Source organism: Lichenostomus cassidix, chromosome Z, assembly GCF_008360975.1.
Source record: "Lichenostomus cassidix isolate B80296 chromosome Z, HeHo_3.0, whole genome shotgun sequence".
NCBI lineage: Eukaryota > Metazoa > Chordata > Aves > Passeriformes > Meliphagidae > Lichenostomus > Lichenostomus cassidix.
Genome location: NC_139511.1, coordinates 6,670,830 through 6,696,876, shown reverse-complemented (window position 1 = coordinate 6,696,876; position 26,047 = coordinate 6,670,830). Strand labels below are relative to the sequence as shown.

At 41.3% G+C, this 26,047-nt stretch overlaps 1 protein-coding gene and 1 long non-coding RNA gene across 5 annotated transcripts in view; both read right to left on the bottom strand.

Moving 5' to 3' along the window:
- LOC146424317 (uncharacterized) overlaps positions 1-26,047 on the bottom strand; it is a 426,563-nt gene that overhangs the window by 101,664 nt on the left and 298,852 nt on the right. The gene's annotated exons all lie outside the window — the stretch shown is intronic.
- PLPPR1 (phospholipid phosphatase related 1) overlaps positions 1-26,047 on the bottom strand; it is a 116,389-nt gene that overhangs the window by 26,986 nt on the left and 63,356 nt on the right. For all 4 annotated transcript variants that reach the window (XM_085042255.1, XM_085042257.1, XM_085042256.1 and 1 more), the window contains exon 3: positions 2,888-3,076. In XM_085042255.1, the coding sequence (XP_084898381.1) occupies positions 2,888-3,076 (189 nt within the window). The remainder of the gene's footprint in view (positions 1-2,887; positions 3,077-26,047) is intronic.

Here is a 26,047-nt window from a genome sequence, read left to right as displayed (position 1 = left end):
ATGACGTGTCAGGACAGTGGTAATATGAAGGCAACACGGAGAGATCAGGTTTGCTACTGCAAATCCTCTCAGCCAAACCAACCATTTTGCCACCAGAGAGTGAAGCAGTAAATGCTGTGCAGAGGATAAACAAGTAATTATAAGGAGGGACAGACATAACCTTTGACTTAAGTCATGTTTCTGTGGTGGAGCTGCACAACGTCTGTGATCCTTCCTGAGAGCAAAGCGTAGGGAGTGAAGCTACAACTGAACTGGCAGTGAATGCACACAACGCTCCCTCCCACCATGCACAGTTGTGTGGGTTCTTTTGTTTATGTAGAGGTTTTTTTTTAGACTACAAATTATCAGAGTCTAAGTAGAAATGGCTGCATTTGCTCCTTGCACTGAAATCCCTGGGAGATTCGATTGGCTCAAACATTTCTTCCCGGGCTGTGAACAGACTTGAGAGGCAGCACCCATTTGAGTGAAGCATGACAGATGAGGATACTCACTCTGATCGGACTAACCAGCGGGGAAATGCAAGTACAGAGTTTAGGAAGACTGACCTCACTTTCTGTCTCACTTATAAGGTTTTTATTATGATCATTGCCAAAACTCAGTCTGCAGAGTCAGCTACAAGCTGAAGCAAAGTGTGAAATTACTGTGCAAAGAGAAGAAGGTCTGTCAGAAAAAGATGGGAATAAGAAATAAAGTGAAATTACTCCTGTAAAGATATTGTGATGAGTACCAGTCAGAAGGACTGAAAAACACAGCTCTGATGTATGCCCTGGTTGAAAGAGTAGCCAAATACTAAGTAAGAAGACATTAAATAATTGAATTATGTATTAATAATACAATACGATATGAATAATTTAAAAATGGATTAAATAATGCATTAATAAATATTACATTAATAAATGGAAATAAAAATATTTTCCCAGGAAAATTTGACTTGCTGTCTCCTTGAGGCTGTACATGGAGATCACCAGCACAAAGCAGAGTGCCAAGACGCTGTGCTGACCCTGACCATGTCCTCTCTATCTGGAGCAGGGTATCCAGGTCAAGAACACAGCACAGCCCAAGAAGCAGAGTTTACCAGTTATGCCCAGCCCTGGATCCACTCACTCAGAGTGATGATCCTTACGGACCCAGGCTAGCATTTCTGCAGTTTGCATTGTATGGGTTAGTTCACACAGTCAGCTCCACACAGCACAATGCTGAAGGTCTCTTCAGCACCCAACAACCTTATCTGACATTCAGTACAGCCTTTTACTCTTTGTATTTAACATGGACTATGGAAACCACAAAAAGAATACTCTTCACAGAATCACAGAACTGCTCAGATTGGAAAAGGGCTTTGAGATCATCAAGTCTGACCATTATAACACAGCATTGGCAAGTCAGGACTCCAACTCAGCTTTTCATAAAGAATAGTAATCAGGAAAAGCATCTTGGGTTACTAAAAAGAAAATAAATGCTGATCCAGTGGAGCAAAACTTGAAAGGTTGGCATCAAACTTCATCAGAACAAGGATTTAAACAGAAGATCTAAATAAAGAGCGACCCTCCTTACCCAGTGTTGTATCAGTTATCAAGGGACAAACCTCCCACTAATGTAGAAATCTGGAATTGAGATATGGTTGTGAGCCTCCATCTACCTTAAAAAAAACACTTGTGAAAGCTATGTCCCTAAACATTGGCACCGTGTTGATAGGAGAGTTGCAGAAACATAGTATTTTTTCTTTTTCATTTTCAAATAATCTATTACTGCAGCACGAAGTAAAATGAAAGCCTTGACATGCAACAAGATCCAATACACAAAAGGACACTGTTACTGCAGAGGTTTTTCATAAACTCATGATGTAATCCACTTCAAAAGCCCTGGTTGTTTTCAGGAAGTGTCCTATACCTAAAGCTATAGCCTCTTCTGCAGATCCCTTTCACATTTCTTACCACATTCTGTGACAAGAACATGATTTGATGCACTAAAATTACTGCAGAATGAAACTTAAAATAGACTATGGTGAAACACTCACCATTCAAAAGCAAATATATAATGTCCAGCTTTAATGAACTTTTGAAAGGGATGAAAAGGAAAATTAATATAGAAAATAAATACTAATGGAAAAGAAATAAAGAGAAAGAAATAAAATGAAGTCCATAAACACAATTTGACAGGAATTTATCAATGTAATTACAAATTCAGCAAAGCTGGCTATTGGTGAAAATTGGAACATTCTCTGTGGAAAATGGAAAAGGGCCAAAGTTTTGCTAACCAGTAGATGCAATAATCTGTTTGGCATTGTATGTAGTCAGCTAATTGAATCTTTTCATCTGCACAGAACAGCTACATTGCATCTTACTGGCTGAACAGTGAAGAAAATCAGGTAAAAAAAAAAGTTAAGTGGCTGTCAAAAATAAAGAGATTTCAAATAAAAAGGAAACAGCATTCATATTTTTCTTTGTATTTAGCATCTTTCTGCTCATCTAAGCCTTTAAAGGCCCTTCAACAGTCTTTTTGATATAGCAGGAAATAATCCTGGATATACTGCACATCCTGACCTGGATTTTACTTCAGCTTTATCCTGTTTTCTTATTTCCAGTAATACACAATCTTTGCATTAGAGCCTCTCTGGAGCCCAGGAAATTCACAACTAATCAGTGAAGTAAGCAAGCTATTGTAAAAGGCTTAACAAGCTTTAACCCTCAGTCTTGCATTGTGATTACCTCAGAATAATTACTTCTGGAGATAACTGATGAAGATCATATTAGACTGAGGCAAAACAGAGAGCCGGCTAAGTGTAAATCAATTACAGCTGAACAGAGAGGCGAGGGGACAAAGATATCACAGGACTATTGTTATTATTTATGAAGCAGGCTGGGGATTTTAAATAATTCCTCATACTCACAATCGCTGTCGGAGTTGAAGCCAGCACACAGTACAGCACAAGAGGTGAAATGAAGCTCTCGTCCTCTGTCCCAGGGTATGGTTTCATCAAATTGCCATCCTGACAGAAGAAACCTTGGATATGCACCTGAAAAGTGTCAGTGTACTCGAAGTAGTAGGCAAGCAGAACAGTCCCAGCCATGATGACGAGCTGAAAATAAAGCATAGTCACAGAGAGGCGTTAGTTGCTTTTCGAACAGATGCAGCTGTGCCTGCGAGCTACTCCAGTCCTGTGGACCATCCTCCCTTCACCGTCACTCTGACAACCCCTGCCATAATGGTGTGCGAGTGTGTGTGTGTGTGCGTGTTTCTGTGCCTTTGCTTTGCAACATCTGTTACATAAACCTTTTGGCAAACGACACTAATGAACGTCTCAGATGGGAGCGGGTCTGCGCGGCGGCGCGCACGGGGACGGGGGCTTTGACAGCTCCAGGTTATCACAGGGCATGTGAGTGTCAGCACAGCGGGGATCGATGGCAGCGCCAGGGCGAGGGGCAGCGCGGCTGGAGACAGCACAGCGACAGCTAAAACCTGTGCTCAGTGGCAGCGAGTGGGGAAAGGATTATTACAAAGCCTAAGGGAAGCTAAAGCCAAAACGCTTCCCTGCTGCAGCTGCAAGCCCATGCTGGAGAACGTGCATGCGGTGCTAATCCAGACAAGCCCTCTGTGTCCCACATGAAGATGCATCCAGAGAAAGATTTCCCTCCTGCCACTCACCTTTCCATGGAGCTGCTTCTTTTGAGTGAAAGTTCAGAACTCTGCTCAGAAATCTCCAAGCAACCTGTGGGGCCTCCTGTGCACTGCCTGATCTACTCTCTTCACCACAGCTGCTTTTGGAAAAACTGGCTTGAGTCTGAAGCTTCATTTATATCACAGATATGAACTGCAGGAGCCTTTCTGGTCGCTCTTTTTGTAGTTCATGGCTAGCTAAACGGGTTGGTTGGAACCTCAGCGATCCACTTTTTTTGGCATATGTCCACAGCTACTGTGCAGAAGTGCCTGCATGAGCTTCTCACACTGCTTCAGCAACATGTGTCACAATAACCTCACTTCACAAAAATAAGCAGACTTACTAATTCTTGTTCCCCCTCTGCCACACTGCAAAGATAATCTGACATCACGGTCCTCATCCAAGACAAAAATAGCAATATTGATTTATAACTGCTTTTTTCCCAAAGCAGTTTCTTTTAAACTAAAAGAGGGTAGATTCAGATTAGGTATGAGGATGGTATATTTTATAATGAGGGTGTTAAAACAATGGCACAGGTTGCCCAGAGTGGTGATGAGTATCCCATCCCTGGAAGCATTCAAGGTCAGGTTACACAGGGCTTTGAGCAACCTGGTGTACTGGAAGGTGTTCCTGCTCATTGCAGGGGGGGGTGGATTAGCTGGCTCTAAGAGTTCCTTCCAACCCAAACCTTTCTATGAATCTATGATTCAAAATTGCAACTATTAGAGGATCTGATTCAAAATCCTCTTTATGGAGACTAGTGCCTTCTGCCACTATTAGAGAAGTTGTCACTATACAACTATTACTGTCATTCTAAATAAACAAGTTATCTTGCCACATGCTAGAAAAAAAAGTGGAATAACCAACTCTTGGTTTTAGTATTTTGCCTCCAGGGTTTCTGCAACAAAACTGTATTGCTGCAAGACTATTGTAAGACCTCCAAAAATTAACTTTGGCAATTCCACTTCAAAGATACACTTGAAGCTATTCATTTCTCTGGAATGTCCTTGCACACACAGCCATTAAAAGCCATTGTATATTTGAGTGAGTGTTGGACTGAAAATAGAAAAAAATAATGAAAAGAGAGAAGTAATTGATAAAAGTAGAAGACTAAAGAACCACAGAGTGGTTGAGTTTGAGAGGGACCTCCTGGGGTCCACTGGCCCACCCTCATCTGCTCAGGTTGCCCAGGAGCATGCCCAGATGGTTTCTGAACATTTCCTAGGATGGAGTCTTCACAACATCCCTGTGTCACTTGTAAGACAGACTTAAAAGGTCACAGTGAAGCCGTAGTTGTCACATTGAACTCCCATATTTTACCTTTAAAATTAACCATCTCATTTTGCAGACATACCATTTTCAAGACCCCACACCTACCCAGAATGAACTTTCTTTTTAACAAATGTAAAGCAAGATGCTGCTATTTGTGTATTCCCCAGAGACCTTTACAGCAACCTGGATGAGTATATGGGACTCCCTATAAACAAGTCCAGTAACAAAGGACACAGAATTTGATTTACACCTGAATTTAACTCCCCAGGCAGCTATAGATTTCCTGATCAACCTGGGCAACTCAGCTTTGTTAATTAACACCAGAGAAAGGCAATGACACTATCACTCCTCTACCTGATGTGCCTGGACAAACATGTTGGGGATTACAGGAAAGTTGGTTATAGAGGTATTTAAACTCAGTTCCAGCACCTCACATGAACTGGACTGTCAAAAGCAATCTGAACCACCCATCCTATCCCAAACATGCTCCCAGAAATACTTCAGGTTGCTAGCCCCAGCTGGCAAACACAGGAAAGAAAATGGAAGATGGTACAACAGAGAGCTGGGTTTCCTCCTCTTAAGGAGAAAGCAGGTTACTGGACTTTTAACCTTTGGGTATCATATGGAAAAAAGAATGCTTTTTAAAAAATACATTGTTTTAATATGGGAGGAAAATGTCACTTATACCAAATGTAATCTCTAGACAGCAGTTGCACAACTAACCCTGACCCTTGCAGTGTCAAATGCTGAATCAGTCCTGCACAAAACCCCCTCCTGCATATAAAATACAGCTCTTGACTGACCAACATTGATATTGACCTAGAACATCACAGATCACAGGATCAGAGAATGATCTGGGTGGAAAGGAACCTTAAAGCTCAGCTCATTCCAACCACCCTACCATGGGCAGGGACACCTTCCACTAGAAGAGGTTGCTCTGATCCCCTCCCAATCAGGCCTTGAGATACCTAAATTATGAACCCAATCCTGATCACACTCACAGTTTCTGTGGTTTGTTCTTCTGAGATAGAGAGGAAAAAAAAAAAGGCATCATATAATCTGTGAAGAGAGATTTGAATTGTGGACACATTGTCTCCTGTAGGTGACATCCACTGGCTCAGGAAAACAGCAACAGCAGACATTAGAAATTCGACCTCCAGCTAAACAGACCCTACCATGTCTCAAGGGATGATGTGACATACAGAAAGTACAGTCGGCTACTACCGAGCAACGTGAGCAAAATTTTTGCTGCTCATACAGTCAGTGAAGATCTGACCACTTCTGTGTGGCAAATTCCTGTGCCTCATCCTGAGCATTCAGTGCTTCAAGCAGCTTCTCAGCAAAAAGCAACCAGAAACATATTTTCATTTCCCTTCTTTTGTTCCTTTCCACATGGTGACTATTTCATATGTGTTTACTCTGACATGAGTGAGATAACTGGCTGTTTGTGCAGGGAAAATTCTAATTGTAGTCACCCAGCAGTGGTAATTGCTGACTGAGGAATGATCTGGGCATGGAGGGCAAGACGGTCCAAGTGCAAGGAGGGGTCAAACTGGATGGAAGCAGGGATGTCAGAGACAGGAGGATGCCCTGCAAGGGAATAAACTTTCTCTGGGTGCTGGGATAAGGAAAAGCTGTGGTGTTGCCTTGTAGGCATCCTGGAATATGAGCGCTCTGGGGTCCAGGCTCAGTACGCCTGAATTCTGTAGCCACGGTCCATTTCTAGCAGGTGGCACCTCTGCCTTTTCTCCCTGTTTTCAGGTTTACAATCATTGAAGGAAGCAGGGAAGAAGAATAGGTAGGCTGACTTAAAGATACAAAACATCCCGTTACATAATTCTAACAACACAATGCAGTTTAACACTGGCAATTTGTAGGGTTTATTTATTAATACTAATTAACTAATTTCCTTGAGTTTACTTGGGGAACAATTAAAAATGCTCAATAACTTTGGAAAAGCAGCCAATGAATAGAGCCAACAGGCTGATAATAAGTCTAAGGTGCTTAATGTTCTCCATTACCACAGCATTTAACCATGTCATAATCCTTAATATTTATCATCATTGTTCCATTGTAAGGTAAGAAAATGCTCTTATCACCATTTTACAGAGAGGGGACAAAAGCTGAGGAGAAAAAACGATTGCCCTTAGGTTACAGCAGAGCCTGTGGCAGAGCCAAGATTTACCTTTCTTCTGGACCAGATTTTTTTGGATTAGTCAATAATCTGCACATGAAAAGTCTCAATGATATATATGCTTAGGTTCCGGTTCGGCAGCTCATTCATGATAGTGTTAAGAAAAAAAAACCATGTGTCTGATTCAGCCCTATTTAAAAATTCCTGCTGAATTTAAATCAATCTTGACAAACTAGATTTAAGCAACTGGGGTGTGTTTTTTCCTCAAAGCCAGCCATTTAAATGGATTAATTATGTAGCACTTAGCATCCTTCCCTTGACACACCACTAAATGCTGCCCTGGTCTGCAAGTCCACACTGGTTCTGCCCTTGCAGACCTTCCTGTCGCTGCACACCCATGTTCCTCTCTAACCTGTGGGCATTCTCTGCAGTCAAAAAATTACTGACTTCAATGTTCATGAAATAGGAAGCAAGTCTTGCAACCTTGTTTGGGCAACAAGTAATTGTTTGGTGCAGAGTTAATCAGGTATTGATGAGTACCTGAGTGTCCTGAGTATAAAGAAAGAAGATCTTTGCAGTAAGCAGTACAGTTCAGTCACACTAATTCTAGGGTACCGGTGCACATACAGAAATCCTCCTCTTCCCCTCAACAGCATAGGGTCTCTGATAGCAAAACTGAGAGAGCACTGACATCCAAATAGAATTATTACAGTACCAAGTAGTGGGACTGAAGTCCCACACTGTATGCACTCATAATTCACTGCAAAGCACTTCCCAATATCCTCAGAAACTGGGAGATTTCTTTAAACACTCACAGAAAAAAGGTCCCTGTTTTGAAAGTAAGAAAGCAATAGGGCAACTCCCCTTGGGGAAGAGGCATGAAGCTGTGAAAGACAGAGATCAATATTAGAAGAAGCAAGACACTGTGGGAGGCAGAATTTTTTTGATCAGCCTATGCTGAAGAATCTCCAGAGTTCTTAACAGAGGAGCAAGAAACTTATGGAGAAAAGCAAGATGTTGGGAAAATTTCTTGTGTACCGTTTAGCCATACAACCTGTCTGTCCTGTAAGACAGGCACACAGCCAGTGCAAAAATCGCCTTTTGCTGTGTGTTTTGTCACTCATATAAGTGATATTGCAAGTCCATATGAGTGAGCTTAAAACCCACCAAGTACTGCTGCTATTCATACATAAATAGGTAAGTTCTTTCAGCTTATCAGCCTTCCCACAGACTACTCATAATATATCTTACAATGCCTTTAATGTGCACAACTGAAAACTGAAAAACTCTTCCTGCACACAAATGGCAATATAAAATATGACTTTTTAAATTCCTCCTGAAAGAAGCCAAACCAGTATTTTGCATGTGGTGTTTCTTAGTGGATAGTCATTGAGATACCTATTGATGCCCTTGCTCCCTTTGTTTCCAGCAAATTTCAGTGGGTTTCTCTTCTTTAACTGAAACTGTCATGATTTCATGAGCACTACAAATGTGCACAAGCATTTTCAACCCTGGAAATACACATGCTATGTCCCACAGTTCTACCCATTTGGATCATATTTCTACCTCCCCCTCTGCCTGAACTCTAGTGACCCACTCTTATGCAAAAACTGAAACAATTTGGTGTGGTTTTTCAAGAGAGGTGACGAGAGCATGACTGTTGGAATAGACACACTTGAGCATCCAACAGTCATGGCATATGTGTGTCCTGCAGTAACTCCTAAGTTACTGCTGAAAGGAATTGTTAAGGTGTGTCTCTGCTCTCTACTGGATAGTATCAGAAATATTTAACTGTGCATTCCAGGCTGTTTTGCCCAGGGATGGGTCCAGGTGTCTCTCTGTGAAAGGAGAGACAGTCCATTTTTCCTTGGAGATGGGAACTTCAGTCTTGCAGCTGCAGCAGAGGGATGTTAGAAGCACAGCAAATTGGAACAAATCACATTTATTATTAAGTTCAAAGACCAAATTTTGCCTTTCTAAAAGCAGATTGAGCCTCTATTTAAGAATTACCAAGTCTGTTTTCTGAAGTATCCTGATTAGAGTGAGGCCTCAGAAACTCATATTGGTTCAGGGATAAATTTTTTTTAGAAGTGTTGGCTGTATTTATTTGTGGCCAGCTGTTCTCTACTTAGTAAATCAACCTTCAGCTCATAGTGGTTGTAATTGACATAAGGAAAGGAAACATCTCATTAGTTATAGTTTGTTTTCTTAAATTATCAAACTTCCTTCTGGCAGAAGACTTACAGACTTCTAGAAAATATTTGACTTGGATAATTTGACTTGAAACAAGTACTTTGCCAAGCTTTTTTACAGTATCGCTCTTGGAATTCTTTTCAGGGCTCTCAAAATTGTCTATGCAGAGAGACCTACTACAGCTTCTTCACAAGGATGTACATTTTCACACTCTGGAGTGGTCAAGTGGTGAGGAAATGTTAAATATGGCCTCAGACAAGCTCACCCTAACAAATAACAAGGAAGATGGAGACTACCATTAATTAGAAGCCCATCTGATCCAGATGTGCCAGCAGCTGAAATTTCACACTGAGGCATGAGGTTGGAAGGTGCTTGTCTCCCATTACCTGTTAATGGGAATTTGCAGGATGAACCCTTCAGAGATCAACAAAAGCCTCAGTCTCTACAGCAGTTTGTTAAGCATCTGTTCTGTGCCTTTTACCACAAGTGATTCCCCTTCAAAGGCTTCACCCTCACACTTGTGTAGCAGACCCAGGTCTGTGTAAAGAGAAGTGTATTGAAGTTAAAGGCTCCTGAAGCCTGAAACTGCAGCAAATTAATGTTTGTAGTGGATCATAAGGATCTGGCTGACTGCACAATCTTTTATTGTTGCCAAAAAACTGGATGCAGCAAATCACTTACTTTTTATGAAAATATTGCAAGACAACAAGGACAAAAAGAGAGACACAGAACAGGTCATTATGCACTACATTATATAATGGACGAGACAGAGAAAAAAACAACCTCTATTGGAATTCCGTGTAATGGTAAAACAAGTACAAGTCAATGATTTCATTATGCTGAATAACAATTTATTTTATAACGTCAGATTAAATATAAAATCCAGTAATCTTTCTACACTGCCACTCCTCAATGTCTTCTCTCCCCCTCACCTTATGTAACTGATTTTTCAATCTGGTTCTGAATTCAGGTTTTTTTATGCAATTCTGGCCCACAGAACTCATGGCCTGGTCTGTAGTAGCCCAGTGCAGGACATGGCTTTGTTACAGGAGTTCTGAAGTTCATTCAGTGTGCAGGCACAAGCTGGGAAATGGAGGCAGAGAGGCTTATTAAGGCACACAGGCTTTTGAAGCAGGAGCTGTACAGAAATCAAAGCAGTCACTGCAGAGCTTTTTAGAAGTCAATTTCAAGAACTTATTGTCTTATTTCACCATTTTAGTAATTGACTATGGATTAGGTATAGTTTGTATGGCTGAAGAAGATATGCTCAGACAAAGAAAAGGGACTCTTGTCTTCCTAAGGCACTTATTTCAGGAGAAGTTGTTTTCTGAGAGCAGCATGACCTCTAAAAATACTGACATCTGGTTAAAAACTCTTTCAGCTTCTTTTTATGTAATGGTCCTTGAAGAATGGCGAGGTACTACACCACAATAGCTTAATGTTACCTAAGAGCTCACCCACGTAAAAAATCCAGATTTCTCCAGCTCTAACTGTGCAGTTAAAGCACTACAGGTCTCTGAATGGCAACAGACATAAAGGTAAAAAAACGCTCTGACCAGTATAACCTTTTCATATGTTGAAAATATAACAAGTAACAGCATGGGCACCTTGATTATCTCAATCTATATAACTCAGATATGACTCAGTGCACTTCACATACTGCTCTAGCTTCCTCAGTTTAAAACAACGTTTTTCAACCTTTTCACGTATAGACTTCTACTTTTCACCAGTGATTCTTATGTAATAAATTTAAGCCTACTTTCTCTGACAGGTAAGTACCATCCAGGGATTGATCACAGGCTGAAAGTGTCAGCCTGAACGAAGGAGGGACAGACGCCTGCCCACATTATGTGTCTTGGAACAGCCTGCTCCCACTGTGTTCACTGCACTCACAGGGAGCTGGGCTGCCTTGGGAGAGCCTCTTTACACCAGCTGTCAGAGAAAAGCTCAACCTTTGATGCTGGAGAGGGTCAACATGGTTCTTCTCACTCTCCTCAGAGGGAACGACATGCAGGGACAGATGTCCCTACAAGCTTCAGGTGGTCAGCCAATGCTATGGGCACTTGCACAAGATTTTATGTACCTCAGAGAGGCAGGGAGATGAATGGACAAAGGAAAGATGTAGCAGCACAGGTAATGGAAACTGGAAAAAACACAGTAGTGTCTTTCTAATCACTGACAGCAGAGGAAAAGCATTTATCCCACAGTTTGAAGAGGGACCCTCAGCTCTCTTGTGGAATCAAGTTTGTGTTACTATTAACAAGAGAGTCTTTGTAAAAATCAATAATAAATATATCTTTTATTTAGCTTGAAAATAGATCATTAATGCTGTGAAAAGGCTTATTATTTAGGAACATGGGTAAGGGACATGGGCTAGTGGTGGAGTTGGCAGTGCTGGGTTAATGGTTGCACTTGGTGGTCTTAGGGGGCTTTTCCAACCTCCAGTGATTTTGTGACTCAGCTCTCTCCAGCAGCACCCTGAATATCTGCTCACCCTCTTGCAATTTGTCTATTTTGGCAAGATATATTTTATTGTCATAATTTGCTTTCTTTATGAAATCATCAGAAAAAGGTTCTTTCTTTCCTTTAAGATTTAGATCCTGTCCAGTTCTACTACATCACTTTGTCCCTTTTACTAAACCAAGAGCAGAAAGGGTTATAATATGGACAATAATATAATATTGTCCTTATAATATGGGACAATTATAAGGAGTTGTTGTTACTGTTTTTGTGACAGCAGAGACCTTGTTATGTAGCAGACTTAGAAGAAATGTGATCTATTTAAGAAGAACCCAGTTATGATGAGATATATGCAAGAGGTTTTTTTTTAATTTAAGGAATGTACTGATGCAGAAGACTATTAAATTCTGAGCTAGTTTCAAAGCAGATTTTGAAGGCTTATCAGCAGGGGGCATTAATGCGACATTAAATTCCAAATGCTACACTACCAAACAACCACGCAGCGTCTGTAATGTTTTATGTTTTGAATATATTCAGGGTTTCTCTTGTATTTTTCACATCATCATCACAGGTTTTAAAGTAGAGCTGGAATTTCAAGTCATTTGGTGGTAATAGTAATTTGTTTAATAATCTACTGTGGGCTTCATCCTGACTTTTAAAAGAAGTCTTTGTCCCCCGTTTGTGTAGTTTAGAAGAGGAGAGGATGATTTTAAGACCAGTAAATTTGCAGCCAGCAATTTCAAGGGGGATTATCATGAGCGGGAAGAATAGGTGGGTTAATCTCTCTTGGTGAGTATTTGTTCACAAGCAATGAATTGCTTGTTGACATCATATTGTGCACCCAACTTTCCTTTGCTTCCACTCTGACATTACCACCGACCTGGAGAAGGGAAGTATTTCCAAAAGGCAGTGGTAAATGGCAACATCTTCTCTTTCCCCTCACTCTGAAGTAAAAGCAACCACACAGATAATGTAAATAATTACTTATGAAGAATGAATCCAGGAGTTCATGTGAGTAGGATTTTATGTTGTATTACTTTTCCTACACTAACAAACAACAGAAGGAATACTTTTTCTTTTTCCCCTACACCTTACTGAAGATGGTTCACAAAGGTTCTCTGACAGAAAGCTGATTTAGCAGTGAGCTGGTGACTGAAGGGGTCAGAGCTAAAAAGGAAGAGATTGGCTCTGCTCCTTGGTCTTTTACTGAGGGTTGATTCTCAGATCCTGGCACACTGTGATCTCACTCTCACTTTGTTCACTGATAGCATAAAAGTTACTGAACCTGGTCTGACCTTCCTGGATTAAAATTTGTGTAATTTACATCAATCCCCAGTCTGTCTATATGTGTAGTGTAAAGAGACATACATGTAACATTCTGTCAAGAATTACATTAATAAATTTTCTTCCCCACAAGAGAAAACTGGAAGTTTTGCTAACGGTTTTAAACTAAAGTTGAGATTGTCACATCATAACCTGATTGCAGGAATGGAATTTTTAAGGAAAATTAGGAAAATTTTTAAATACACAGTAACACTGGGGTGTAAGCAACATGTGAGACATACACTTTCAGGATGGGGATCAGAAAGCTGCTGGTCTGCTACAGTAGCAAACTACTCTGTAAAATTACCTGGGTCTTGCTTTCAGGGCCAGACTCTCCAGCTTTGCCTCCTGTATCTGGGACATCATGGAATGTCCCCCACTTTTTCTGTCCCCCATACACATATCCTATATTTCATATAATGTCTTTTCCTCCAGTACAGGCAGACCTCTACCTGTCTTACAGCAAAAAACAATTTGCCAGAGTTTGCAAAAAACAATAGTGAAATGAAATGTGTTCCTCAAACAACTGTATAAATACAGGCATTCTGAACTTCCTGTGAAATAGGCTACGTCTCTGTGTGAAAATCAAGACTCCTCTCTTAACAAAAATTGAGAACTAAAATTTTCCTTTAAGTCCCCAGAAACATGGGGTCTTACAGCCTTTCAGATAAATGTCAGGATGAGATTTATATGGGGGGGGGGATGGAGAGAGAGAGAGACTTAAACTTTCACCTGTCAAGAGGGAGAATATATGAGATTTTCAAAATTTTATTTTTATTTAGTACCTGAAGAATGTCACTGCCATTACCAAGTGTTGTTAAAACCTCCAAGCCACAAGTATAGCATATTTGTCTTCCCTTGAGCATGTCCCATAGAGCTTTTCAGTAGGTGGCATTAATGCTCTACCCAGTTCCAAATGGCACACAGCCAGGAAACTGCTGCTTCCAGCCTATGACACCTTAAAATGATCCACAAATTGTGGTGGAGACTAAGTAATTTTCTTAACATAAAAGTCTGCATTAAAATGGCATCTGTTCAGAATGTTTCTTTTCTTTTAGAAACAGAAGCAGAGCAGGGATGTATTTTGACTACTCTGATATTAAATTAAAAGAAATCAAGAACATTTTTTCTCTCCTGTCCTGTACTCTCCATCTCCTCCCAATCAAGACATCTGGAGAATCAGCTTTTTCAAATGAAGAGACGGTCACTGAACTTCAGGCATGTACTACCCCCAGTAATGCCTATAATTCACCTTTAATGACAAGAACAAGCATGCTTCTCAATGCAGCACTACACAGGTTTCCCCAGGTTTAAAGACCTGATGTTGAAGCTGAGAGAGAGAGGAAACAGAGATATTGAGGTGACAAATACCTGTGATGGCACTGACTGAAAACAAGTTATACTCCCAGGACTGGTTATCCTGCCTATCCAGGGTTTGCCTAAAACAAACAGTACAAAATGCTGGGAACATCTCCAGGACTTGTAGACAGCTCTTACTGAGTCCATGAAATCCAGCATCTAACACACTAGTAAAAACTTTTGTACTTGAAGTATCATACGACCAGCCACTGCTAGAAACAGCTGCTTTGGAAGAGCTTGTTTGGTTGGAAGACTTGGAACATTTTTCACTGCTTCTTCTAAATGCAGGAGAAGTGCTTTGCACCTCGTGAGACTGCCCACAAGGACGTCAGAACATAGAAAATGGTCTGTCAGGATGTTCTCAAAAAACTGGTCCAAACTGTGCTTAAAAGGATTCAGGGTTTGCTCTAAAACATGATCTGGATCTGGATCTAAAACATGGTCTGCTCCAGCCTCAGAAACACCCACATTCATGAAACTTGTTGCAATACTTATATACAGCAAAGTAATAAAAAGTTCCAAAAGCTCAGAGCAACTCCAGAGAGTTTATTGAGAACTTGCTGTTGAATTTGCCCTTCTAACTTTGAACAAGATCTGTTCTGTGAAAGCCTGCTTTGAGTTTGATTCTATTTGACAGCAGTTCTTAACCTGGGCTACACTGACATGAGTCATCCAGTCCACTAGAAATAATGCATAATCTTGTCGTAATTCGTCTGCCTAGTTTCAGTAACCAAAATCACAAAATTGTAGCTTATTCAGCTTTGAAGTACCACAGTCATTCCATGCAAAACATGGCTTTGCCTGGGATACACATGCATTTTATTTCCTTAAATAAAGTGTCCTCATAAAATGCCCAATACAGGGACTGCTTTTGAAAGTTGAAAAGCTGCCTTTGGCTAAAACAGCTTCCAAGCTGCCCTGCAACCCTGATAATGGTTCACTGACTAATGGTTGTTCACTGACTAATGGTTTTTCACTGTACAAATGGCTCATAAAAGCTGTTAAATCCATCATGAACTCTAAAGACTTTTTAATCCAATGACTATTTTCACTTACATGGAAGGTGTCAGGAAAATCTACTCTCCAAGTGTTAAGAAGCAGCAGATCCTGACAGGACACAGGATTCTGGCACAACACACTTATACATCTTTTCATTATGCTTTTCGTGATTGCTCTCTGGTATCTTCATGTGGTATCTAAGCAAAACTGTTGATAGGAAGATGCAGAGGTATATTTTGATTTCTAGTGTGTCCTTGTAGTTGGAAAAGTAAACATCTCTCTGAAAATTGAAGAGACTGGCAGTGGGAGAATCAGCTGAAAATGATAAAGCAAATGGATAAAGCAAAATACTAATGGAACAAAGATCTGCACAAAATGAAAAGCAAACCACCAGAACACAACCCTTACTTTCCCTGTGCTTGTTCTCAGACTGCAGACTCATGGATGCTAATGATGGATTGGGTGACATTTTTAGCAATGTGTTTGAGATGGGTTCAAGGTAAAAGAAGTTAAGAGGGGACTTTTGCCCATGCTGACATATAAACAAACATCAAGGAGTGCAGCAGCAGGATAGTAGCACATACTCTCATCCCAACAAATACTTGTTTATTCTTATACCCGGTGCATCTTCCTTGTCCTGAAGATGATTCCCAGATTGTTCCTCAACAGATAGGAGCTACTGATTTTCCAGCTGCCATAGAATCCACAAGCCATTGCCTCATCCACACATTATTGTTCCAGGAAGACCAAAGAAGCTGTAAAAATCTGCACATCAGACAGGTCTAAAAGCTTCTGGGATCATATCTGGCTAAAGGAAAGGGAAACTGTTTTCCTCTTCTCAGCATCTCTTGCAAGTTCAGGGAGCAACTCTCCAGGGACAGAAACCTTATAATAAATTCATAGAATGTACATGGTTAGGAAGAGCAGCTCCTCAGAGAGCTTCTCATTCTCTCACCTTCCTCACACTGAAAGCACTTGCCAAATCTGCTCACTTCTCAGACATTTTTGGCAGTACTTTCATCTCTTTAGTTCTGGTCATCAATCTGCCTGCTGGGAGAGAATATCAATGAGAAACCAAACCTGTCAGGTTCTTAAAAGATATCACTCTAGGCAATGCAAAAGTGAGAAGGAAGGAAGCCTAATTCCAAATGAAATCCGTACATAACCCATGTTTGTTTTTTAGTGAATGCTGTAGGTAGGGCTATGAAGTACAGAAGAACAGCAGTAACTTCTTTTAGTTAGAAAATTCTATTCTTAGACTGAACAGAACTATTGTTCTACAATATTTCTCAAACCAGAAAATGCCAGGGTAAACACAAAGACTCAGAGAAGCCAAACTCCACTGTACATTCCTGGGCCCCTTTCTTGCTGCTTTTGAAAGACATAGTCCTGTTTCCATTGGTTTTGAAAGGTGTTAACAGTCAGCCTTTTCTCTGAAAGCTTCATTACTCATGGATGTTCTCTGGGCAGGTGCTTGGGGTTAGAAATTGGCAAGCAATTTCTCAGCAGTGAATGTGCATGCAGAGACAAGAGGCTGTGGTCACTCTGACAGTTCAATCAGTTACAACAAATCGCAATTTTTAATTCTTTGCACTGCTGCCAAGTTCTTCTTTTCTTAATATTAACTACTTCTTGCAGCAGTCTCTCTAATACTGTACCTCTGCTTCCTATGGTGGCATGGCACTCTGACACATTTTAAGCCACTTTTCCCCGTATGCATCAAAACACTTTGTTAGATTTTCAAATTACTAATGCTTCACTGCTACCTGTTGAGGAAAAGAAGAAAAGGAAAGGCTGAGTAATTGTGTTTCAGAGCCAGCAGCTTTACAGAGGACTGCAATTATTTATTACTAAGATATATTTTAAGATGTTTTGCTGGTGCAGTGGAGCTATAACTTGATAAAAGTTTAGTTCTAAGAGAAAACTGTTTTTCTTTAGCTATGACAAATTCTGCTGATAGTTCAAAGCCATTAAAAAAAGAACAGACATGAAGAAGGGAAAAGGTGACTAATCAAGTAGCAGCTACTGACAAGCACCTGGGTTTTCTCAAGTAAATCTGAGACAAGCCACACCTTCAGACTGAAGTAAAAGTCAGAATAAATAGTTCCTATGCAGATACTGAGATCCTGACTCTTGCCAAAGGAATAGCTGTACACAAGTCACCCTGTGCCTCCATTTCCACATCTAAAACTAAAATACAGCTCCCCTTATAACCCATGTGCTACAGCAGTTATCTCAGTATCAAGGAGATGTGGCCAACAAGGGAGCAGTTAAATGGAGCCACCAGCTACAAACAACTGTGAAGAAGGTGCCAGACTGTGACTGAACTGCTGCTACTGGCATGCACCTCTGGAGATCACCTGGCCCAACTTCTGGCTTGAAGCAGGGTCAGCTGGAGCAGGCAGTCCAAGTCCATGTCCAGTCAGGTGTTAAACATCCTCCAAGGACAGAGGCTCCACAAGCTCTCTGTATCATCTGGAGTTCCATCACCCTTAAAGGATGACAGCTTTTATTCTGTTAAATGCCATTTCCTGTTGCAGTTTGTGCCCACTGCCTTGATCCTTTCCCTCCGTCTCACAGGGAAGAGTATCTCTCATACTGGGGAACCCAGCACACTTTCCAGATGTCTCTTACCAGCACTGAGCAGATAAGAGATGATCCCTGCCAACCTGCTGAAAATGCAACTCCCCCTCTTGCTGCCCCAGCCTGACCTTCCTGAAAATGCCTGTCTATCCAGGACATTCCATTCATGTGAGTGATCTCTCCACATCACAGTGACACCAGGGAAATAGCAGCCCTGAAAATGCATTCAGACCCCTAATTCCTCTCATTTCCTTCCCACAGCATGTATCTCAGCGTATAGACGTGTCAGAGAGTGTGACCATGCACTTGTTCCTGGCCTTGAGTACCGTCAAAGTGTCAGTGTGCAGCCCTCGTCTTGAGTGATCACAGAATCACAGAATATGCTGAGTTGGAAGGGACCCACAAGGACCATCAAGTACAACTCCTGGCCCAGCACAGAACTATCCCCCATTTGGAGTGTTGTCCAAATGCTTCTTAAGCTCTATCAGGCTGATGCTGATGGAGAGACTGTTCCATGGAGAGACCACTTCCATGGAGAGACTGTTCCAGTGCCCAAACACCCTCTGGGGAAAGAACTCTTTCCTGATACCTCCCCTGACACAACTTCTGGCCATTCCCTCGTGCCCTGTCACTGAGTACCACAGAGCAGAGATCAGTGCCTGCTCCTCCTCTTACCCTCATGAGGAAGTTGCAGATTGCAACAAGGTCTCCCCTCAGTCTCCTTTTCTCCAGGCTGAACAGTCCAAGGGCCTTCAGCCACACCTCACATGGCTTCCTCTCCGGGCCTTTCACCAAACTCATTGCCCTTCTTTTGGCACTCTCAAACAGTAGAATGTCTTTTCTAAATTGTGGTGCCCCAAACTGCCCCCGGCACTTGAGGTGAGGCTGCCCCAGCACAGAGCAGAGCGGGACAATCCCCTCCCTTGTCTGGCTGGTGATGCTGTGCCTGATGCCCCCCCGGGATGGCAGGGATGGACAGGGATGTCCCTGGTACTGCTGGCTCATGTCCAACTTGCCACTGACCAGGACCCCTAGATTTCATTCCCCAGTCTGTCTGTACATCCAGGGTTGCCTCATCCCTGGTGGGGAGCCTGGCACTTTCCCTTGCCAAACTCCATATGATTGGTGATTGCCCAGTTCTCTAATTTGCCAAGGGTCTCTCTGCAGTGCCTCCCTGCTCTTGAGTCAACAGCTCCTCCCAGTTTTGTATATCATCTGTGATGTTGCTTAGTATCCCTTCCAATCCTGTGTCTGAGTGATTTATGAAGATGTTGAAGAAATGCCCAAACTAAGCAGCTGTGAAAGCTGTGGTCTCAAGATGAAACACTGAATCCAATAAATAACCTGCCAGTTGCTGGACAAGGAACACCTGCCATTAAACTAGACAAAGAAAGCCAGTTAATGGTATGACCTGCCTGCCTTGCCAGTTGTGAAACTGAACTTACTTTGTTAACCCTTTGTGCTGGGAACAGGCTGATGACAGGTGGCTCCCCGTAACACCAACAGGCAAGGATTCCTCCTGCTACTTAGAAAACCTGTCCTTTTCTGCAGAGGTGAGAGGATGGTGATTGGGATCAAAGGTTCAGGAATTGGTTAGCACTCCATATGGAACAAATTTTACTTGCTGACTGAGACTCATAATCCTGAATCCTGCGTGTGTGTTTGTGTAATCTGGTTGTCTCATGGGGAACACATGAATTGAGTAATGAGCTATTAAATGTGGTATGCCAGAGAAGCATCTGGTCATGCTGATTTCCCAAAAGTGGATTGAAAGCTATCCCTGGCCTTTCCTTGCTTATATGTTTATGCTTGGTGGTATTCCATTTCATTGTTCTTCTCTTGATTAGTGCCCTTCTGTTCACACCATGCCGGGTCCTTTGCTCAGTCCTGGTCCTTCTCTGATCCTTCCAACCTGTTCCTTCCCTTCCTCTCATAATTGTTAGTCACTATTTCCACTTCCACCCCATCACTCTTAGTTTAAGCCAGGCTGGTCAGCTTGGACAAAGCTGCTTTTGGTTCATTTGATGAGACTGATCCTCTTCAAAGCAGTCTAGATCCTCAAAGAGGGTCCCATGGACACATCAGCTGGGCAAGCACAGATATGGGTCATCCATTTAAGAGCTGGACTCAATCACCCTTCTGGGTCCCTTCTAACTCAGGCTATTCTATGATATATGATTTCAGCTGCAGACCCATCAGATCCATCCAGTCCTCTTCTGACCCTCCTCCTCCTCACCAGCAGTCTCAAGGAAAGAACTGATGGGAGCCTTCACTCACCACAGGTAGAGAATATCTCAGCACTACCACACACTGTTTTCTCTTGCCACATGGTTCACATTCAGCTGGCTCAAGTATTTCACTGTGCTCATCCACGGAGCTGCCTCAGCATTGAACTTCTTCCATAGCTGCAGATTTGCACATGGGGCAGGGGTTTGCATCCCCAGGACCAGAAGCCATCAGCGTCTAACCTTCATCATCACTGGAGTTTCCACTTTCCAGCCTGGTAAACAAAGACTCCGTGCTCCTGCTGCAGTTGAAGGTTCAGGGTTGGGAAGCTGCAGCATGTCGCCACAGCTTCTTGGAGCAACCTGTGTCAATGTCTCACATGACCCTCCTCGTTCAGGACTCGAAATTTGCAAGTTCAGAGCCCCCTTGGATCAGGAGAAGCTGGCAGAGTTGAATAGAAGCTCTTGCTAGCAGCCATGGGCTCATCTAGGTGTCCTCATTGGCACCCCAATGTTCTACCAAGGGTTTCCAGGACTTCCTTGACAAACCATGACAGGTTCCCAGACAATCGAGAAAACGTCAAAGCTGAGCAAAGATATTGCTGTGCCATTGGCTGTGTCTGGCAAACAGGGAAAGACTGCAGACTTTTCAAATGCTAGCTGCAGGAATTTTTACATGAAGCTATTGTTTGACATAAACAAAAATACAGATCTCATAGGAAAGCTGTAAAACTCCCTGATACTGGAATTATGGGTGCCAGCAATTCACAAGGGCTTTTTTATTAAAAAAAACAAAACAACCCACCAAATCTGGAATAAAAATCTGTTACAAACTAGTAAATAGACCGACACTCCCTCTGACCAGAGGATGTAGCAACACCATGTCAGACAGTGATAATACAATAGTCCTGTTTTATTCCCTTCTCTAGCTACCTCCTGCTTGCCACAGATGTTCAGAGCGCAGCTGCCAAGAAAAGGGTCACAACTGCCTTATGTTCTGTTGGTGAAAGGTGTCATCCTCCTGGATGCAAGAGCTTCTTGGGCTGGAGACAATGCACTCTTTTCTCTCTGTCAAATCAGCTCAGTATTTTTTTAATAGCTGTGGAGCACTTTGATGTCTTTAGACAGAAAGATCTTCAGTGTCACTGGTACACAAACAAATCACAGTGTAATTTGCATTAAAAGAGGTGCAGAAAAGGTGACGAGGCAATGGTGAGCACAGACATGGAATCAGCCTTGCTGTATCTTTGATTTCCATGTAAGTACAGCAGACAAGTGAAAGCAGTGCAGGAAAGCAGTGCAGGACCCCTGTGTTGCAAATCTGGCAGGTACCACAACCCCTCAGTGCACACACAGAGACACAGGGGCTCCCAGTTGTCCTGCCCTTCTCTTACAGTGCTCGAGTGCAGAAACACAGCACGTGATTTTGCGCTGCTGGTGTTGCAGAGCTTCAGACAGATCTGCTTGCTGAGGCTGCTCTGCATCCTATCCTAAATCCTGCTGGGGTGGAGCATGCTGGAACCCAAATTTAACTCAGAAAATAAGAAAAATTTCACTGGGAGGTATCTTTCAACTTCAAAGTTTTCAGGCTACTTTCTTCTTCTGAAATGTTGTGTATTTCTCTGATGATTGGTATCTCCAAGCAGTTGATGTGGCTCAGACCACAAGGCAGAGAACCTGCAACTCTACCTACCCAGTTTTCTTTCCCTGTTACCATCAAGAAACCAAGCCCCCAGACTGGCAGATGGGGCCTCTCCTAGAATCACAAGTCATGCCATACAAACCAGAACTGCAGCTCCCTAACTTTCCTGTTAGTCTGCAATGTCTTGCAGAAGCCTTGAAGATGGCAATGCCTTGCAGGAGCAGACGTGGTAATTTTATGGGGTTTGTATCAACACACAACACAATACAACACAACAACGAATCTTAAAAATCCAAGACAGTTAGTTCTTTCCTAGGTGATATAATTAGACAACATGGTATCCACTACTGGAGTTTCAATAAATATATCAACCCAAAATTCATATTAAAAAAATTCAGTTCCAGTGTTTTCTGATGGAAATTCCTGACGTGTATTTAGCTATTTTGTGTTCCGATACCTTTGTGATGGACTGCTGTGTCCAGTGAAAGCTACTGAGTCCCTCTGTATCAAGGCAATGCAGAATTCATGTGTAGAAGAGAGAAAACCAAATCTAGCCTTACTCTAACGATGTTACATTCTTAGATGCTTAATTACATTATCACATTCTTGGATGCTTATTCTGCTGCCTTGTTCATCCAGGTATAAAAGCTTTCCATTGGAGTTGACAAACTTGGAGCTGGGTGCAGCTGTGAATCTTTGTCATTCATAGAACAGCGTTTATTAAAATTCGTAAAACTTGCCTGTGCTTCCAGACCTGTGCTACTTAATAGAGTAGTGCAGGTTTACAGTCATTAGACATTGATAAATGCAGCATTTACTGCTAAAAGAAACTATCTGTTGATACCAAGATTGCAGGACTCTTAGACCAATCATAAAAATCAAATAGAGACAATGTTTTAAATTAAACAGAAAACTATCAAAGACATTTTACTTCACAGTCTTATTAATATGTATAATGCATTATGAAATCCATTTTATTTGCCTCCAACATTTTCCCAGCTGAACAGGAAGCTTTTGAAAAAACAATTACCACTTTGAATCTCCTCTGCTGCATGCAAGTCATGTTATGCCTGAGCCAATCCCTTCGTACAATTCTTTATCACTGGCAAGCAGTCATATTAAAAAATTAATAATGACTGCTTCATTTTTCAGAACCTGTAATCATCTTGCTATGCAATTTTGAATACAAGGTAAGGAAAAAGAGAAGACCTGGGATTTGAAAACTTGCATAAAATCCCACCAGGTTCTGGTGCTCACTTTTGTCTCTTTGACTTAAAGATATTGTTCTCTTTTCAATTTTAGCCCTGTCAAAATGAAGAGAAATATTCAAAGCGATTTACTATGGCTAATTTGTTGTGACAAGGTTTGGATACAATTCAAGAACAGTCATATCTGAACCTAGATTTAACATTACAGATGTTCCTCTAGATGCTCATTTAACAAGACTCCGCATACACAAAGGGCAGTTTCATCTCCTTACCAAACCAAGTCTTACTAAACCAAGGCCCAGCAGCAGTGGGCACATGTGGCTGTTGTAGGAAGCTGAATAGTGGACAGTATGGAGAAGAGTCCAGTGGAAATCACTTCAGGATGCAGGTATTAGGAAAGGGCAGCACAGCAATACAGCTCATTGGGCTCACAAAACAGAGTGATGTGTCAAGGCTTGAACAGTAAGCTTTGTCCAACACGTTGGTTTCTAAAATATTGAATGTGGACAAGGAAATCTACATGCTGACTATGGATAATCTACATACATTTTCATACTGGGCATGCCAATACCCAGGTGAAGCTCCTGCAAGAAAAAGGCACTGGGCAGACAAAACTGGTCTTAAGATTCCAACTGCACACAGCTCTAAAAGTCAAAAAGTCAGGAAGACTTTTTAAGTGATTAATTCCTTAATTCCTTTATTGCATTCTCTCTCTCTCTCTCTCTCTTTTTGGTTTTTTGGTTTTTTTTTTTTTTTTGCACCCTCCCTTCTCTTTTTATTGTCATCAGGCCTAGATTTATTTTCTTTCACACCAGGTTGTATCACTTAATTAGAAAAATCTAATGACAAGTGTTTTCCTGTGAGGATACTCAAAACCTAAGCAGGTTGCTTGTAAAACAATAGGAAAACTCAGCTGGACAAGGCCCAAAGGAACTTCACCCAGCTGCTGCTGTTCTGCGCCATGGTATGCCTAGAGACCTCCAGAGAACCTTTCTCACCTAAATCATTCCATGAGTCTATGACCTTTCCTTTTAACTCAGAGGAGTAAAGACTTGGGTTTATTATTCACTTGGTTGACCCTGGTTGCTTTTCTTGTTCAAATCAGACTTAGTCTGAGTTTTTTCAAGTCCCAAACTGCTTTACTCCTTTCTACAGAAAAATGTTTTCAACACGAATGAAAAAGCCTGAAACCCAGCATGTTAAATCAATGCTAGTATTTATACACATGACACCAGAACTGTATAAACCACCTCTATTCCTACAATTTGATCAGTTTGAGAGTTTCAGTATGTTCCCCACCACTATAACGGACCTGAACTGATTTTTGCTTTGGCTGGTTTAAATAAGATCATAAAGATCTCTGATGACTACTGACCTAGCTAGCTACAAGCCAAATATTAGCACAACTGTAAAACTAATAAAAGTACAATCTGCCACCAATCTATTTGAAAAGTTAACTCACTCCATTATAACTGGAATCTTATATTGGTCAGGCTCTAATAAGAAGCTAGACCACATTTATGCAGTACATTTACAGATTTTTTTGGCTATAATTTTATAAAATATGCAGTGTTAATTAGAGACCACAGTAAATCAAATGGAAATTTCAATCAATAGTTCCACTGTAAAAGTGTATCGCAAACTATTTTGATGACTCTCTAACCTAATTCTCTCCATGAAGCAGGCAAAACTCACAATGGGTTTTTAAAAAACCAAGTAGTCTGTTAGATATGGTGTAACTAAATAAAGGTGGTATTAATTCAATAATATTGTACATCTGCCCACAATAATCACACACTAAATTTGTGTGTTTTAGTAAAGTATGTAACAAGTACTGATACAGTATTAGCACTATTATAAAAGCTCCTGCCAGGTATGCAAAGTCTGAACTCCAGAAGTTGTGATTAACAATAGATTATTGATTTTGGGGAGAGACATGCAACATTTAATAGCTGGGAGAAGGAAACACAGGCATAATTTGGCCATTTTATGACAAAGTGTGGCTATCCTTCAAGTTACAGAAGTCACTTTACTGGAGTTGTAAGAAAACTAACAGCAGCTCCAGCAATAACTGCATCATTATTTCCAAGTTGCTTTAATCTCACTGCAGCATATTTTTGGTAGGCCTCATCAATAATTACTTTAGAATCATGAAAAGTTAATAATGCCCTAGAATTATGCAAAGTTAACAACTGATTCAAATGCATTTTAAACCTATCCTTTGACATGGCTTCTTCCATGCATCTGCTCCTGTGTTTAAGTAATACAGGAAATGATAACAGAAAGAAGTGCGCAGCAGGTTTTGGAACATATTTTAATCTTTTGGGCTTTTTGCACTGACCTTCTGCAAATAAGCAGAATCTTCACTGCTGGCAGAGATCACAACCAGCCATGGGACTCTCAGGATATGTAGTCTGACATAGATCTTAATCCCAGTGGGTGCTGTAAAGATGTCACTCAAAAGTTACACACCATTATGAACGCCCATTTGGTTTCTTGAAGTGTGAAACAACTCTTTAAAAATTGACTATGTGCTCAGTAAAATATTGATCAATCCTGCACCTAACAGCCATTTCTAAAAATCTATCTGCAATAGAAATCTTGACCATTAAATCACTCTGTTTCAAGATGAAGATGCATCTTAACTCCTGATTCTTTAACTTAAAGCTGGAGTGGTTCCGGGAAGACCCAACAAAATTTATCATTGTGAATTTATACAGATATCCTAAATCTGAGCCTAGCCTGAACTTCTGAATCAGAAATATTATTTTAGGCATGGCATCAAGCTGAAAGATAACCCATGAAGACTTAAGAACTCTAACACTGAGGGTCAATGTCTAATCATTGCTGTAAACATGCAGCATCACGAGCAACAATTCCATGTGTGCTAAGACCTGAGTGCCCATTTAACATCACGTGCACAAGATGCAACAACTCGCAAAGCATCACCTTCTACTGTGCCACATATTTCCTGCAAACACATCTGTATTGATC